General features: G+C 39.5%; 1 protein-coding gene across 1 annotated transcript in view; it reads right to left on the reverse strand.

Moving 5' to 3' along the window:
• Positions 1 to 570: 570 nt before the first annotated feature.
• The window catches only part of LOC106577603 (zinc finger protein 32-like), an 18,544-nt gene continuing 216 nt past the window's right edge, over positions 571 to 18,898 (reverse strand). The window contains exons 1-2 of the mRNA XM_014155806.2: positions 18,425 to 18,898; positions 571 to 2,421 (exon numbers count right to left, since the gene is read on the reverse strand). The exon at positions 18,425 to 18,898 is cut by the window's right edge and continues 216 nt beyond it. Of these exons, the coding sequence (XP_014011281.2) occupies positions 1,559 to 2,421; positions 18,425 to 18,743 (1,182 nt within the window). The 5' untranslated portion in view covers positions 18,744 to 18,898 and the 3' untranslated portion in view covers positions 571 to 1,558. The remainder of the gene's footprint in view (positions 2,422 to 18,424) is intronic.

Below are 18,898 nucleotides of genomic sequence, written 5' to 3' on the forward strand. Positions count from 1 at the left end.
CATTTCTATTAGTCACGTCTGTGGAACTTGTTCAGTTCATGTCTCAGTTGTTGAATCTTATGTTCATACAAATATTTACACATGTTAAGTTTGCTGAAAATAAACGAAGTTGACAGTGAGAGGACGTTTATTTTTTTGCTGAGATTAGCTATAGGACAGAAGTGTGTTTAAAACACAGGGACCAATATACACAGAAAGCATTTAAAGAGCTCCAATGTTTCAGCTATGTTGGCTAGCAAGTTACCAAGGTGGCTGAATGAATCAGAGTGAAAGTTGTTGTTGAAGACATGCATGTTGAATATTTATTTTTATGAAATATCAAATCATTTATAGATTTAATTTTATAAATATAATAATAGAGACATACAAAGATCAGCATGTTTTGATTGATTATTCAGACTTAATGAGTAAGAATTTGAAAACGTACACTACACATCCACATTTAAAGGCAATTTCTTATTCAATCAAATAAACAGATTAAAAATAAGCCTGTAAATCTATAATGCTTCTACATGTAACAATACATATGTCGTAATCTACAGTTTATAATGAACGTCCACTAATGGCGCAGGCCTTCCACATTTTATTTCTATTGACACAAAAATGAGTTGTATTAATCAAATAATTTTTACAATCAGCATCTGTGTACTCTGACATGGTGGAATGATACTGATGGGAACATTCATGAAGTAGTGAATGTTTTTCATGTCAACAACTTATCAATGTTATCAGAACGTAACACATTTTATATTCCTTTAGCTTGATGACTAGTAGACAAATTAACTCAATGAAACAACTAAATTCAAGAGGTTATAAGGTTAGAATCAAGAAATGCACACTCAATTCAACGATTTAATCATTTACATTTTGCAATATCCAAATCATACACAGTTGCTGTCAAATATATTGTCACCCGTTGCAACCAAGTACTTGCTTCCGGGCTGCCAAGAACTTTGTCCATGCCATGTCTTTATTTTCTGAATTAAAATTGTAAATGTTTACACAAATAAAATTGGTTCCACAATGTTGAAAATCCCAAAAGATGTGGAGACCAAAAGATTCTTTCAATTTCAACTTACTTTAGAAGAATTAGGGAATTATTCAAGAAAAGTGCAAGGGTGCCTACATATTTGGCCGCAACTGTAATAGTGTTTCCAATCAAATTCAATCAAATGAATTTAGCAATATCCAAATCATATTTCAAATTCAAGAGGTTAGAATCAAGAAATGCTAAAATTCCATGAATCTATATAATCATTTAATAGACTGCATCAAGGTGCCTCACACTACGGAAATAGGAGAAAGGCTCCTGATCCTATGAGCCGTTCTGGCTCAGAGAAGCCTAGGCTCGTGCAAGGCTACTTATATAATAATTCACATTTTGCAATATCCAAATAACATAATGAACAACATTGGAGGGTTTATACTTGTATCCATTCAATCAAAACAAAATACACATTAAAATATTTAATCTGATTTATAGACACGATCACGTCTCAATATGGAAAAAACAACCGAAGTAATGACTATTTCATGTGGCATAAAAAAAATACCACAGTCAAAAACATAAGTCAGAACACAACCTCTCTATTCGCTCATGTGATTTCAGGTCCTCTGACTGGGAAAATGTCTTTCCACAATGAGAACAGTGGTATGTCTTCTCCTCCTGTGTATTTGTATGTATTATTTCATGCTCTTTCAAGGCCACTAACTGGGTAAATCTCTTTCCACACAAGGAGCAGTGGTAGGTGTTATCCCCCACTGTATGTGTCCTCTCATGCCTACTCAGGCCCCATAACTTGGTAAAACTCTTTCCACACAGGGAGCATTGGTATGGCTTTTCTCCTGTGTGGGTCCTCACATGCAATTTCAAGGTCCCTAACCACCTAAAACTCTTTTCACAGTGGGAACAGTGGTAAGGTTTCTCTCCTGTGTGTATTCTCTCATGCTGTTTCAGGCTCACTGACCCCCTAAAACTCTTTCCACAGTGGGAACAGTGGTAAGGCTTTTCTCCTGTGTGTATTCTCTCGTGTGTTTTCAGGCTCACTAACCACCTAAAACTTTTTCCACACTGGGAGCATTGGTAGGGCTTCTCTTCTCCATGCATCCTCTCGTGCCTATTCAAGTCTCCTAACTGGGTAAAACTCTTTCCACAGTGGGAACATTGGAAAGGTTTTTCTCCTGTGTGTGCCCTCTCATGCGTTTTCAGGCTACCTAACCAGGTAAAAGTCATTCCACATTGGGAGCAGTGGTATGGCTTCTCTCCGGAGTGTATTCTATTGTGTATTTTCAGGTTCCATAGCAGAGTAAAACTCTTTCCACACTGGGAGCAGTGGTGTCTTGCTGCTGATTTGGGCGTCTCTGGGTCTGGTTCCCCTGGAGGACTCTTTTCGCTGTCAGAGTGACAGTCTGGCTTCTCTCCTGCCAAAGAGAATAATTAAAAAGGGACTTCATTGTCATTTTTTGTCAACAATCTACATAAATTACTCAATGTCGAAGTGGAAGAAAAATGTAATATTTTTTTTTAATGGAAAATAAATCACTAATATAACTAGATTAGATAAGTAATCAACATGTATTCAAGACATGTTAGAATCACCTTTGGCAGTGATTACAGCTGTGAATCTTTCTGAGTAAGTCTCTAAGAGCTTTGCACACATGGATTGTACAATATTTGCCCTTTATTCTTAAAAACATTCTTCAAGCTCTGTGAAGTTGGTTGATGATCATTGCTAGAAAGCCATTTTCAAGCCGATTTAAGTCAATACTGTCATTAGACCACTCAGGAAGATTGAATGTCATCATGGTAAGCAACTTCTGGTTAGAGCATTGGGCCAGTAACTGAAAGGTTGCTCGATTGAATCCCCGAACTGACTAGGTAAAAATCTGTCCTTCTGGCCCTGAGCAAGGCAGTTAACCCACTGTTCCCCGGGCGCTGAAGACGTGGATGTCGATTAACCTCTATGGGCTAGGTGGGACGCTAGCGTGCCACCCGTGGTGCACTCCATCAACAGCAGGTGCATTTCAAGAGCGGCAAATTTGAATCCAAATAAATGTCAAAATTCAAATTTTTCAAAAATACAACTATTTTACACCATTTGAAAGATAAACATCTCCTTAATCTAACCACGTTTTACGATTTCAAAAAGGTTTTACGGCGAAAGCATAAATTTAGAGTATGTTAGGACAGTACATTTACAAGAGTTGTGTGTAATGTTTTGTCAAGTCAAAGACAGGGTCACCAAAACCATAAAACCAGCTAAAATGATGCACTAACCTTTTACAATCTCCATCAGATGACACTCCTAGGACATTATGTTAGACAATGCATGCATTTTTAGTTCTATCAAGTTCATATTTATATCCAAAAACAGCGTTTTACTATGGCATTGATGTTGAGGAAATCGTTTCCCTCCAATAACCGGCAGTCAAGTCAGCGTCACAAATTAAATAATTAAAATTAGAAAACATTGGTAAAATATTATATTGTCATTTAAAGAATTATAGATTTACATCTCTTGAACGCAATCAACTTGCCAGATTTAAAAATAACCTTACTGGGAAATCACACTTTGCAATAATCTGAGCACTGCGCCCAGAAAAATACGCGTTGCGATACAGACTAGACGTCATGTTGGGGAGATCTAAAATCGAAAATACTATGTAAATAATCCATTACCTTTGATTCTCTTCATCAGATGTCACTTCCAGGTATCACAGGTCCATAACGAATGTAGTTTTGTTCAAAAAAGCTCATCATTTATGTCCAAAAATCTCCGTCTTGTTAGCACATGATCTAAGCCAGCCGGACTTCTCGTCATGAACGAGGGGAAAAAAATATATTTCCGTTCGTTCAAACATGTCAAACGTTGTATAGCATAAATCATTAGGGCCTTTTTTAACCAGAACATGAATAATATTCAAGGTGGACGAATGCATACTCTTTTATAACGTATTGGAACGAGGGTACCCAACATGAACTCGCGCGCCAGGTGTCTAATGGGACATCATCGTTCCATGGCTCTTGTTCGGTCAGATCTCCCTCCAGAAGACTCAAAACACTTTGTAAAGGCTGGTGACATCTAGTGGAAGCAATAGGAAGTGCCAAAATATTCCTCAGCCCCTGTGTTTTTCAATGGGATAGGTTTAAAGTCAATACAACACATCAGGTATCCACTTCCTGTCAGAAAATGTCTCAGGGTTTTGCCTGCCAAATGAGTTCTGTTATACTCACAGACACCATTCAAACAGTTTTAGAAACTTTAGAGTGTTTTCTATCCATATATAATAAGTATATGCATATTCTAGTTACTGGGTAGGATTAGTAACCAGATTAAATCGGGTACATTTTTTTATCCAGACGTGCAAATGCTGCCCCCTAGCCCTAACAGGTTAAGGCAGCCCCCCGCACCTCTCTGATTCAGAGGGGTTGGGTTAAATGCGGAAGACACATTTCAATTGAAGGCATTCAGTTGTTCAACTGACTAGGTCCCCCTTTCCCAACTCCAGTATATATTTGGCCTTGTGTTTTAGGTAATTGTCCTGCTGAAAAGGTGAATTTGTTACTCAGTGTCTGTTGGAAAGCAGACTTTCCTCTAGGATTTTGCCTATGCTTAGCTCTATTCCGTTTCTTTTTATCCTAAAAAAACTCCCTAGTCCTTGCCCATGACAAGCATACCCATAACATGATGCAGTCCCCACCATGCTTGTAAATATGAAGAGTGGTATTCAGTGATGTGTTGTACTGGATTTGCCCCAAACATAACACTCTGTGGACTGGACAAAAAGTTAATTTCTTCCCCACATTTTTTGCAGTCTAACTTAAGTGACTTATTGCAAACAGGATGCATGTTTTGGAATCTTTTTAATGTATACAGGCTTCCTGATTTTCATTCTGTCATTTATGTTAGTATTGTGGAGTAACTACAATGCTGTTGATCCATCCTTGAGCAGTTTCCTTCCTCTCAGGCAACTGAGTAAGGAAAGGCACCTGTATCTTTGTAGTGGCTGGTTGTATTCATACACCAAAGTGTAATTAATAACTGCACCATGCTCAAAGGGATATTTTACCCATCAGTGGCAGAGCCCCACCTGTTTTGAGCCCTACCTATTAACTTGTTATGGATAGGGGGCAGTATTTTCACGGCCGGATAAAAAACGTACCCGATTTAATCTGGTTATTACTCCTGATGATCTTCATCAGATGACACTCCTAGGACATTACGTTATACAATACATGCATGTTTTGTTCAATCAAGTTAATATTTATATCAAAAAACAGCTTTTTACATTAGCATGTGACGTTCAGAACTAGCATTCCCACCGAACACTTCCGGTGAATTTACTAAATTACTCACGATAAACGTTCACAAAAAACATAACAATTATTTTAAGAATTATAGATACAGAACTCCTTTATGCAATCGCGGTGTCCGATTTTAACTTGTTATGGATAGGGGGCAGTATTTTCACGGCCGGATAAAAAACGTACCCGATTTAATCTGATTATTACTCCTGCCCAGAAACTAGAATATGCATATAATTATTAGCTTTGGATAGAAAACACTCAAGTTTCTAAAACTGTTTGAATGGTGTCTGTGAGTATAACAGAACTCATTTGGCAGGCCAAAACCTGAGAAGATTCCAAACAGGAAGCGCCCTCTCTGACTATTTCTTGGCCTTCTTGATCATCTCTATCCAAAACAGGGGATCTCTGCTGTAACGTGACATTTTCTAACGCTCCCATAGGCTCTCAGATGGCGCCAGAACGTTGAATGATGACTTTGCAGGCCATGGCTGAAAAACAGTAGCGCATTTGGATAGTGGTCGATCTGAGAACAATGAGACTGGGGGCGCGTGCACGAGACGACTCCATGTTTTTATTTTTTCGTCTTTGAACGAAAACAGGGTTTCCCGGTCGGAATATTATCGCTTTTTTACGAGACAAATAGCATAAAAATTTATTTTAAACAGCGTTTGACATGCTTCGAAGTACGGTAATGGAATATTTTGAAATTTTTTGTCACGAATTATTTGGATTATTTGGAACCAAACCAACATTTGTTATTGAAGTAGAAGTCCTGGGAGTGCATTCTGACGAAGAACAGCAAAGGTAATCCAATTTTTCTTATAGTAAATCTGAGTTTGGTGAGTACCAAATTTGGTGGGTGTCAAAAGAGCTAGCCATGATGGCCGGGCTATGTACTCAGAATATTGCAAAATGTGCTTTCACCGAAAAGCTATTTTAAAATCGGACACCGCGATTGCATAAAGGAGTTCTGTATCTATAATTCTTAAAATAATTGTTATGTTTTTTGTGAACGTTTATCGTGAGTAATTTAGTAAATTCACCGGAAGTGTTCGGTGGGAATGCTAGTTCTGAACGTCACATGCTAATGTAAAAAAGCTGATTTTTGATATAAATATGAACTTGATTGACCAAAACATGCATGTATTGTATAACATAATGTCCTAGGAGTGTCATCTGATGAAGATCATCAAAGGTTAGTGCTGCATTTAGCTGTGGTTTTGTTTTTTGTGACATTATATGCTAGCTTGAAAAATGGGTGTCTGATTATTTCTGGCTGGGTACTCTCCTGACATAATCTAATGTTTTGCTTTCGTTGTAAAGCCTTTTTGAAATCGGACAGTGTGGTTAGATAAAGGAGAGTCTTGTCTTTAAAATGCTGTAAAATAGTCATATGTTTGAAAAATAGAAGTTTTCGGATTTTCGAGGAGTTTGTATTTCGCGCCACGCCCAATCATTGGATATTGGAGCGGTGTTTCGCTAGCGGAACGTCTAGATGTAATTAAGCAAAGAAAAAAATATGTATACAGTACCAGTCAAAAGTTGACACAGCAACTCATTCAAGGTTTTTTTATGATTTACGCTTTTGTACAGTGGTGGCCAAAAGTTTTGAGAATGACACAAAAATAAATTTTGAAAGTCTGCTGCCTCAGTTTGTATAATGGCAATTTGCATATACTCCAGAATGTTATGAAGAGTGATCAGATGCATTGCAATTAATTGCAAAGTCCCTCTTTGCCATGCAAATGAACTGAATCCCAAAAAACATTTCTACTGCATTTCAGCCCTGCCACAAAAGGACCAGCTGACACCATGTCAGTGATTCTCTCGTTAACACAGGTGTGAGTGTTGACGAAGACAAGGCTGGAGATCACTCTGTCATGCTGATTGAGTTCGAATAACAGACTGGAGGGTGGTGCTTGGAATCATTGTTCTTCCTCTCTCAACCATGGTTACCTGCAAGGAAACATGTGCCGTCATCATTGCTTTGCACAAAAAGGGCTTCACAGGCAAAGATATTGCCGCCAGTAAGATTGCACCTAAATCAACCATTTATCGAATCATCAAGAACTTCAAGGAGAGCGGTTCAATTGTTGTGAAGAAGGCTTCAGGGCGTCCAAGAAAGTCCTGCAAGCCCCAGGACCGTCTCCTAAAGTTGATTCAGCTGCGTGATCGGGACACCACCAGTACAGAGCTTGCTCAGGAATGGCAGCAGGCAGGTGTGAGTGCATCTGCACGCAGAGTGAGGCAAAGAATTTTGGAGGATGGCCTGGTGTCAAGAAGGGCAGCAAAGAAGCCACTTCTCTCTCTCCAGGAAAAACATCAGGGACAGACTGATATTCTGCAAAAGGTACAGGGATTGGACTGCTGAGGACTGGGGTAAAGTAATTTTCTCGGATGAATCCCCTTCCCGATTGTTTGGGACAGCCGGAAAAAAGTTTGTCCGGAGAAGACAAGGTGAGCGCTACCATCAGTCCTGTGTCATGCCAACAGTAAAGCATCCCGAGACCATTCATGTGTGGGGTTGCTTCTCAGCCAAGGCAGTGGGCTCACTCACAATTTTGCCTAAGAACACAGCCATGAATAAAGAATGGTGCCAACACATCCTCCGAGAGCAACTTCTCCCAGCCATCCAGGAACAGTTTGGTGATGAACAATGCCTTTTCCAGCATGATGGAGCATCTTGTCAAAAGGCAAACGTGATAACTAAGTGACTCGGGGAACAAAACATTGATATTTTGTGTCCATGGCCAGGAAACTCCCCAGACCTTAACCTCGCTGGGCGAGGTGGGACGCTTACAAAACATTAGATTATGTCAGAAGAGTACCCTGCCAAAAATAATCACAGCCATTTTCAAAGCAAGCATATATGTCACAAAAACCCAAACCACAGCTAAATGCAGCACTAACCTTTGATGATCTTCATCAGATGACACTCCTAGGACATTATGATATACAATACATGCATGTTTTGTTCAATCAAGTTCATATTTATATCAAAAAACAGCTTTTTACATTAGCATGTGATGTTCAGAACTAGCATACCCACCGCAAACTTCCGGTGAATTTCCTAAATTACTCATGATTAACATTCACAAAATACATAACAATTGTTTTAAGAATTATAGATACAGAACTCCTTTATGCAATCGCGGTGTCAGATTTTAAAATAGCTTTTTGGCGAAAGCACATTTTGCAATATTCTGAGTACATAGCCCGGCCATCACGGCTAGCTAATTTGACACCCACCAAGTTTGGCCCTCACCAAACTCAGATTTACTATAAGAAAAATTTGATTACCTTTGCTGTTCTTCGTCAGAATGCACTCCCAGGACTTCTACTTCAACAACAAATGTTGTTTTGGTTCCAAATAATCCATAGTTATATTCAAATACCTCCGTTTTGTTTGTGCGTTCAGGTCACTATCCGAAGGGTGACACACGAGCGTATTTCGTGACAAAAAAAATCAAAATATTCCATTACCGTACTTCGAAGTATGTCAAACGCTGTTTAAAATCAATTTTTATGCGATGTTTCTCGTAAAATAGCGATAATATTCCAACCGGGCGACGTTGTATTCATTCAAAGGCTGAAAGAAAAAAATTGAGAATTCTCATGAACGCACTTCTCAGTCTCACTGTTCCCAGGCTGACCACTCACAAACAGAGCTGCTGTACTTCGCCCAGAGACTGCAGACACCCCATTACACTTTCTGGCGCCTTCTGAGAGCCAATGGAAGCCTTAGAAAATGTCACGTTACAGCAGAGATGCTGTATTTTCGATAGAGATGCAACTGAAGGACAAGAAATTGTCAGACAGGGCACTTCCTGTATGGAATCTTCTCAGGTTTTGGCCTGCCATAACAACACATATGGAAGCTGTAGAAAAAGTGGGAGGCCCCGGTGCACAACTGAGCAAGAGGACAAGTACATTAGAGTGTCTAGTTTGAGAAACAGACGCGTCACAAGTCCTCAACTGGCAGCTTTATTAAATAGTACCCACAAAACACCTGTCTCAACATCAACAGTGACAAGGCGACTCCGGGATGCTGGCCTTCTAGGCAGAGTTGCAAAGAAAAAGCCATATCTCAGACTGGCCAATAAAAATAAAAGATTAAGATGGGCAAAAGAACAGACACTGGACAGAGGAACTCTGCCAGAAGGCCCGCATCACGGAGTCGACTCTTCACTGTTGACATTGAGACTGGTGTTTTGCGGTTTCTATTTAATAAAGCTGCTAGTTGAGGACTTGTGAGGTGTCTGTTTCTCCAACTAGACACTCTAATGTACTTGCCCTCTTGCTCAGTTGTGCACCGGAGCCTCCCACTGCTCTTTCTATTCTGGTTAGAGACAGTTTGAGCTGTTCTGTGTAGGAAGTAGTACACAGCATTGTACGAGATCTTCAGTTTCTTGGCCATTTCTCGCAGGGAATAGCCTTCATTTCTCAGAACAAGGATAGACTGACGAGTTTCAGAAGAAAGGTCTTTGTTTCTGGCCATTTTGAGCCTGTAATCAAACCCACAAATGCTGATGCTCCAGACACTCAACTAGTCTAAAGAAGGCCAGTTGTATTGCTTCTTTAATTAGAACAACAGTTTTCAGCTGTGCTAACATAATTGCAAAAGGGTATTCTAATGATCAATTAGCCGTTTAAAATGATAAACTTGGATTATCTAACACAACGTGCCATTGGAACACAGGAGTGATGGTTGCTGATAATGGGCCTCTGTGCGCCTATGCAGATATTCCATAAAAAAAATCAGCAGTTTCCAGCAACAATAGTCATCTACAACATTAGCAATGTCTACACTGTATTTCTGATCAATTTGATGTTTTTTTAATGGCCCAAAAATGTTATTTTCTTTCAAAAACAAGGACATTTCTAAGTGACCCCAAACTTTTGAACGGTAGGTGTATATATTTAATCAACAATACAAAACATACAAACAACGACATCTTACAAACATCAACTACTGCACAATTTTGTTTCCCTCTGTCGCCCACACACTTTACATTTTTAGACAATAAAGCATTTGACCTTTCCATTGTGTGAACGACAGAGGATTGGTTGATTTTCAGTTTTTAAATATACATTTTTTAAAAGATGAGTTATGAGAAAATTATTGTCCCACCCATCAGGTATCTCATTGCACCCTCATATGCCATGTCTTGAAATATGCAGACAGACAAATTAAAAGTACATTTATATTGTAATACTTCTGACAGCCATCTTTCCAACTCCGACCATAACTTTTGGACTTCATAACATTCCCAGAAGTCATGAAATATTGAGTCATTGGTGTCTTTACACTTCAGACATGACTCTGTCATTGTACTATAGAATTTGTGAATTGTGTATCTTGTATAATAAAATTCTATACATTCATATACTGGATTAAGCGTACATTTTTCGTTAACTGTAATCTCGTTAGTTATGGTCCAACATTCCCTCCATCTTGTGCCAATATCAGTTATTTTTTATTCTTGGTTCCAATAGTTTATATATATTTTTAAGAGATTGTCAGTTGGATCGGGTCTCTTTTTTTGTAGCTTATCCATCACATGAATATCCATTTCTGACTCAAATAGGATTCTCTCAAGATTGCTCTGATGTCCAAAAGATTTCAAATTTAAATTCTGTGGTAACATTTTTAAGTTGCATGCATTTGAAAATATCTACTTTGGTCAATCCAAAATAGCTTTTTAAAGCTGTTATGGAAATAAATGTATTTCCTATTACCAAGTCATTTACGGTTTCTATGCCTTTAGTTTTCCATGTGGACCAATTTACTGATTAATTATGAAAAGCTATCCAAGGATTGTTCCATAAGGTTGTGTTTCTAGGGAGTGATATTGCTTCTTGTAGAATATGTTTCATTGTCTTCCATACTGTTATAGTGATTCCTATGAAGTTATTCATGTTTTTTTGCTTTATCTTTAGAAAATAATCACATAAAGACTCTAAAGATGAGCATGCACACCTTTAATATATACCCATTGTTCCCCTTTAGTGCATTTAACTATATGTCACAAGAAAAAGCCCTGAGTAGTGAGTTGATAAGTCTGCAAGTTTAAAAGCACCCTCAGAGATAGGAAGATATAAAATTCATAGTATAAAAAGGAAAGTTTTACTTGTCATATAAAGTATGTTATGACTGAGTATACTTTAAAGAATGTCTTCGGTGGGGTAATTGGTATTACCGAAAATAAATACAAAAACTTTGGGAGCCATGCCATTCTGAAGAGGTTTAGTCTACCCGTCAGATTTATGGGAAGATTATTCCATTTAATTAACAGCTGTGTTTTCATATTTTTAAGTAATGGTATAAAGTTACATTTATATATACATTTTTTGCTGTCACTTATTAGGCTTCATAAGTATTTAATATGTTTTGTAGTCCACTTAAAGGAGTGCGAGTTATTCTTTTTCCTATTGCCATTATTTCATTTTTTCCACGTTAATTTTATATCCTGAGATTTTAGAGTATTCTGAAAATATTTTTAACCAAAGGGGGTATTGCATTTTCAATATTGGTCAGGTATATCAGAAGATCTGCAAATAAGTTTAATATATATTCATGTTTACCAATACCCGTTACGTTTGGGTACTGTCATTTCTATTTGCGATTTGTTCAAATTATTTTTTATTTGCCAGTGCAAACAGGAAGGGGGAGAGGGGACATCCCTGTCTTGTGCCCCTTTCTAAAGCAATTTCACCAGATAATGTATTATTTGTATATATTTCTGGCTTAAGGACATTTATATAATATTTTTATTAAATGTATTATTTCAGCTGGAAAATATTAACTATCCAAAGTCATTCAAGACCGTCGAAAGCCTTTTCTGCATCCACTGCCATTATTGATAAATCAGTTTTTTTACGTATTGTATTAAACTGAAACATGTTCTTGTATTTGTTAGTGTTGTTCAATGTTTAAAAAAAAAAATAAAGCTTGGTGGTTATTCTGTGACTAACTAATATGGCCTTTTTTCCCCCCTCGCTGTGGTATCATTTGATATTGAGTTAGGCTTGGGCGGTATACTGTATATACACCGTATACCAGGCTATTTGGAAATAGCCACAGGATAGTTTTTCAATACAGTGGAAACTATTTCTTTGACGTTTTTCAATACATTTTAAATATTTGTAGCTAGTTAAGTAAATATTTGCAGTCAATTTCTGTAATATGTTAGGAGATTAAGCAGATAAGGTTCTTCATTTCACCGGTCACATTATGAAGCTCATCATAGCTCCCCAGAACAGTTGAGGCGGTCATGTGTTAGTTTGTAAATAGCACAACGGGTGAAAGCACGAGCAGGTGAGTGCAGCAGTGTATTGACAGGGGTCGTGTTTATATTGAAAGTCAACCGTGTTTTCTTTGCTTCAATAGAGTGAGCAGGGACGTGCAACTATAGTTTTCCTTCACAGAAAATACATTAGTGCAACACATTCTGCAGAAAATAGCTTCATTTTAAAACAGATGTACAAAGCTATTTGGCTGGCAGCCACAATAAATTAGTTAATGAGCTTAAAATGAAAATAGTTTTTTTGTACAAAAACGATGCACGGCCATCATACACTATACACACAAAAGTATGTGGACACCTGTTCAAATTAGTGGATTCAGCGATTTCAGCCACACCCGTTGCTGACAGGTGTATAAAAAAAAATAAAAAAATAAAAATTTTATTTAAAAATCGAGCACACAGCCATGCAATAGCCATAGACAAAAATGGGCAATAGAATGGCCTTACTGAAGAGCTCAGTGACTTTCAGTGTGGCAAAGTCCTAGGATGCTACCTTTCCAACAAGTCAGTTTGTCAAATATCTGCCCTGCCAGAGCTGCCCCAGTCAACTGTAAGTGCTGTTATTGTGAAATGGAAACATCTAGGAGCAACAACAGCTCAACCGCAAAGTGGTAGGCCACACAAGCTTAGGACAGGACCACCGAGTGCCGAAGTGCATAGCATGTAAAAAGTTTTTGGTTGCAACACTCACTACCGAATTCCAAACTGCTTTTGAAAGCAACGTCAGCAAAAGAGCTGTTCGTCGGGAGCTTCATGAAATGGGTTTCCATGGCCGAGCAGGCGCACACAAGCCTAAGATCACCATGCACAAAACCAAGCGTCGGCTGAAGTGGTGTAAAGCTCGCCGCCATTGGACTCTGGAGCAGTGGAAACGCGTTCTTTGGAGTGATGAATCACACTTCACCACTTGGCAGTCCAACGGACGAATCTGAGTTTGGCAGACACCAGGAGAACGTTACCTTCCGAATACATAGTTCCAAATGTAAAGTTTGGTGGAGGAGGAACAATGGTCTGGGGATGTTTTTCATTGTTAGGGTTAGGACCCTTAGTTCCCGTGAAGGGAAATCTTAACGCTACAGCATACAATGACATTCTAGACATATCTGTGCTTCCAACTTTGCGGCAACAGTTTGGGGAAGGCCCTTTCCTGATTCAGCATGACAATGCCCCCGTGCACAAAGCGAGGTCCAGAAATGGTTTTTCGAGATCGGTGTGGAAGAACTTGACTGGCCTGCACAGAGCCCTGACCTCAACCCCATCAAACACCTTTGGGATGAATTGGAATGCCGACTTCGAGCCAGGCCTAATCGCCCAACACCAGTGCCCGACCTTACTAATGCTCTTGTGGCTGAATGGAAGCAAGTCCCTGCAGCAATGTTCCAACATCTAAAGGAAAGCCTTCCCAGAAGAGAGGAGGCTGTTATAACAAAGGAGGAACCAACTACATATTAATGTCCATGATTTTGGAATGGGATGTTTGACGAGCAGGTGTCCACATACTTTTGGTCATGTGGTGTATTTTTAATGTTTATCATAGAAAGAATGTAGCCAGCTACATTTCCTAATGTTTTGCTTTAAGTTAATCTTGAATTTTACCAGAAAAAAGTAGGCTGGCTGGCTACACTCAGTCGGAACGCTGTCTGCTGATAGCAACTTATGTGAGCGAAGCTGAAGAGAGGAGTGGAGCATGCCCAATTTGACTGGAGCATGGAGCGAGTTTCACCAAAGGCAGGAGTGTCAGCCTTCTCGGCCAGTAGCGACTCAGGGCATGCCCGGCCCAGCATTTGTAGTCTACTTGTGTGCTGCTATAGCCTCTTGCTTTAGCTACTGTCATCTAGAATGCTAAATATTTTCATAAAGAAACTGATAAAACACACAGGAGAAAAGTCAAGGTGACTTACAAAGATGAGGAGGAGTACTGTAAGAGCAAGAGAGGGAGTGTGGTGATGTAGTGTCCACAATAATTATTGTGGAATGTGAAAAGACAGGTATCCCGAAAGCATGATGGTGTACTTACTATGTGCACATGCTAACAGAAAGGAATGAGGTGGGTAGCTAGCAAGTGTGTCATTGTAGCAAAGTATTTATAAACAAAAAATCTGATCTCTTAAAAGTTTTGTTAATTTTTGTTCTATTATCTATACCAGTGGTTCGCAACCAGGGGTACTAGGCCCCTAGGGGTACTTGGCCTATCCACACGGGGTACTTGAGAAGATTCATGAGACCATAGGCCTACTGGTAAAATGCACATAAGGAGGTACTTCAGGGGTACTCCGGACAGAGCAAAATTCAGTTGGTGGTACAGTAACCGAAAAATGTTGGGAACCACTAATCGATACAATAGGCCATCATTGTTTTTGGCATATATTACTTCTTTCAAGGAGCTTTCTGTTTTCATTAATCCTTTTGACCTACCTATAAAAAAATGAAGAATAGAAACAACTAAGCATCCCTGCCCAGCCTGGAAAAAGTGGCCCGAAGGGTGTTAAGCATTCCCAGTGGCTCTGCAAGCTCTCAGAGGGTATTCTCCACTGCTGGCCTGCTCGCCAGGAGCCACAGACTCTAGCTAAAAAAATTTTTTTTTAAAGGCACCGTAGATGGTGCCTAATAAGGCATTTTTATTTTAAATTGTTTTTAATAGTAAGTCACAGCCTATATGTGCAATTTATAGACTATGATTTAATACAACGAAATGTTGTTTACATGCTGAGCGCTTTATGTCCCTGCTAACCTAATGTGTCACACTCACAAATGCTTCACAATGTATTTATTTGTAAGCTATAGCCTTGAAATAATTGAACTAATATAGCCTAAATAATTAATGTTCGTTCCTTCTTAGGCTACCTGTCTGGCTCCTGACCTATTTAGAGTGTTTATATGCTGTTTAATACGACATGTAGCCTATTTGAAATGATTATCGCTTGTTACTGTCACCTTTTCCCTGTTTTTTATTAAAATACTTTCCATTCAAATCAATGGTTTGGTTTCAATACTTCAAAACCAAATGGTAGGTCCAGGTAGTCACAAAAAATAGATGAGTGTTGGTTAAATTGTGATTTTAGTGAATGGAGCAGCAGTTTTTTTTTTCTTTGAGCAAGGAACGGTTGGTTGGAAAGTACTTGGAGTGCCACACTGCTCCATGAGCTAGCGATGAGCTGGATTTCCAACCACTCAACTCAGCTCACATACTTTGACTGATAGAATGCCTGTTTGTGAATTAAGCTTCAGTTGGAGAAGTGCAACTGACGCACAAAATGTGTCTGATGCCAAGCAGAAATGACAATAAGAAGCATTTCAGATCTGCGTTAACAAAATGCAGCAAGAGATCTTAAGCGATTCATATATTTTTCCCACGTGAAAAATCAAAAATTCCGCGTTAACTAGCAAGTTAACGCGACCCCTAAGTTTATCTAAGTAAGTTACTGAATTAATAAGGTGATGGGGCATCATATTGTGTAAGCTTTCTGCCATGTTTGAGAAGTCAAAGCCCGTTGGGGGAGTTCTGTTCAGCTGAATGCCACTATCATGATTTCCTTGTGTTTCTTTCTCCTCTCCATTCTCGGCTGTCTGCTCCTCCCCCTCTCTTCTCTTCTCTGCACCAGCGGGCATGCCCCTTGCCCTTGTGTCTCCAGGCAGACACAGTATGTACACAGGCTGCTTCAGAGCAGACAAGCATGAATCAAAACTTTTTTCATTTGCACAATGTCTCTTGTTCACATTAGCTTTTAAAATGTCCAAACTCAACAAAAATGACGTGGTAGCTCCTACCTATACATGTATAACTTTATGAGCTGGACTGCCCGTATTTGCAAATCGTTTATTTTCGTTTGCGCTCATTGGCATATTTAATTTGTTAGCATTCTGGTAACAGATGCCCAATAGTATTGTTTGCATTTGTTTGCCGCCCCCTTGGTAACTAAACTGGTAATACCGTAAATCCCAAAATGAGAGAAGGACGGTATGACGATGTGAAAACCTGGAAACCGCCCAACCCTATATTGAGTATCATTTTGGTATTGAGTATCGTTTCGGTATCGAGTAATATGATACTAAACCAGGTATCAAAGTCAAAAATCTGGTATCGTGACAACTCTCCTCCCTGTTCACCCACGACCAACTTCAACACCATCATTAAGTTTGCCGACGACACGACGGTGGTAGGCCTGATCACTGACTACAATGAGACAGCCGATAGGGAGGATGTCAGAGATCTGGCAGGAAGACAAAGGAGCTGAACGTGGACTACATGAAATGGAGGGCCGAGCACACCCCCATTCCCATTGACGGGCTGTAGCGGAGCATTTGAGAGCTTCAACTCCCTTTGTGTCCACATCACTAAGGATCTACCATGATCCAAACACACCAACACAGTCGTGAAGAGGGCAAAACAACGCCTCTTCACCCTCAGAAGACTGAAAAGATTTGGCATGGCCCCTCAGATTCTAAAAAGTTCTACAGCTGCACCATCGAGTGCATCTTGAATGGCTGCATCACCGCTTGGTATGGCAACTGCTTGGCATCTGACCGCAAGGCGCTACAGGGAGTAGTGCGTACAGCCCAGTACATCACTGGGGCCGAGCTCCCTGCGATCCAGGACTTCTATACCAGGCGGTCAGAGTAAGGCCCCAAAAATTGTCAAAGACCCCAGCCAGCCGTCATAGACTGTTCTCTCTACTACCGCATGGCAGGCGGTACCGGAGTGCCAAGTCTAGGACAAAAAGGCTACTCAACAGTTTTTACCTCCAAGCCATAAGACTCCTGAACAGGTAATCAAATGGCTACCCGGACTATTTGCATTGTGTGCCCCCCCCCCCCCCAAACCCTCTTATACGCTGCTGCTACTCTCTGTTTATCATATATGCATAGTTACTAACTATACAAAGTTCTTGAAATGTTCTGGATTGACTGACCTTCATGTCTTAAAGTAATGTTGGGCTTTTCTTTCTCTTTGCATATTTGAGATGCTCTTGTCATAATATGGACTTGGTCTTTTACCTTATAGGGTAAAAAGACCACACCTACCTTGTCACAACACAACTGATTGGCTCAAACGCATTGAGGAAAGAAATTCCACAAATTAACAAGGCACACCTGTTAAGTAAAATGCATTCCAGGTGACTACCTCATGAAGCTGGTTGAGAGAATGCCAAGAGTGTGCAAAGCTGTCATCAGGGCAAAGGCTGGCTACTTGGAAGAATCTCATATAAAATATATTTTGATTTGTTTAACACTTTTTTGATTGATACATGATTCCATATGTGTTATTTCATAGTTTGGATGTCTTCACTATTATTCTACAATGTAGAAAATAGTAAAACATTAAGATAAACCCTTGAATGAGTAGGTGTGTCCAAACTTTTTACTGGTACCGAATATATAACTTTTTCTAAATGACAAAATATTAGATCAATGTACCTCCAAATCGTTTTGTTGGAGTGACTTAAAAAGTTGAGACGAGACAGATGTTTTTGTTGAGCAAGACCAGCGGTATCCAGGGAAAGTGTTGGAAAATTGGTGACAAAGTGGTTGCTATGAGAATTACAGGATGGGGAGTTTAATTCAAAATTACCCTAATGAGTTTAATTCTGTTTTCACATGCAAAAGTGATTGCTTTTTATTTTTTTTAAACGCGTCTGCCTTCCCAATGAAAACTCGAACATATATTTTATGGAGAAAAAAATGTGTTTGTTTCTGAAATATGCATCAGGCTGCTTTGTTGACACCATGACTGAGCTGCGCAGATTAACGTTAGCCGCTTTTACCCGCTCACGTCACGCGGTGCACTCAATCGAACTCCCTCACTACTTACTGGTGTTAATCAGATCTCCTGTCTCTTCCGATGTGACAGTTATCTCTCCCTCCGTCTTCACTCCAAAAACTGCATCCTCCTCTTTCTCTTCCTCCTCTTGTTTCACGGTAACATCCTCCTCTTTCACTCTGAACGTTTCTTCCTCTTGTTTCACTGTAACAGCTTCACCCTCTTCTTTTTTTACTGTGACATCCTCCTCTTCGTTCTCCTCTTTTACGACAATGTTCAGCCAAATACCGTCTTTCTCCGCCAAGCATAGCCCTTCTTCTTTATCAGGGGGGGAGTAGCTTAGTGAACTCATGGTCGGGGATGTTAGCATGGGTAACTAGCCTAGTGCTATGTTATCCAGCTAGCTAACTTACTAGCAACGTATATGTGCAATTAAAGAGGGTACCTAGATATACAACAGAAATGTGTTTAAAACACAGTGGCTATAAATGTAACGTTACACCGAAAACGTCTAGAGTTTCAATG

This window comes from Salmo salar, chromosome ssa18 (assembly GCF_905237065.1).
Source record: "Salmo salar chromosome ssa18, Ssal_v3.1, whole genome shotgun sequence".
Classification (NCBI taxonomy): domain Eukaryota; kingdom Metazoa; phylum Chordata; class Actinopteri; order Salmoniformes; family Salmonidae; genus Salmo; species Salmo salar.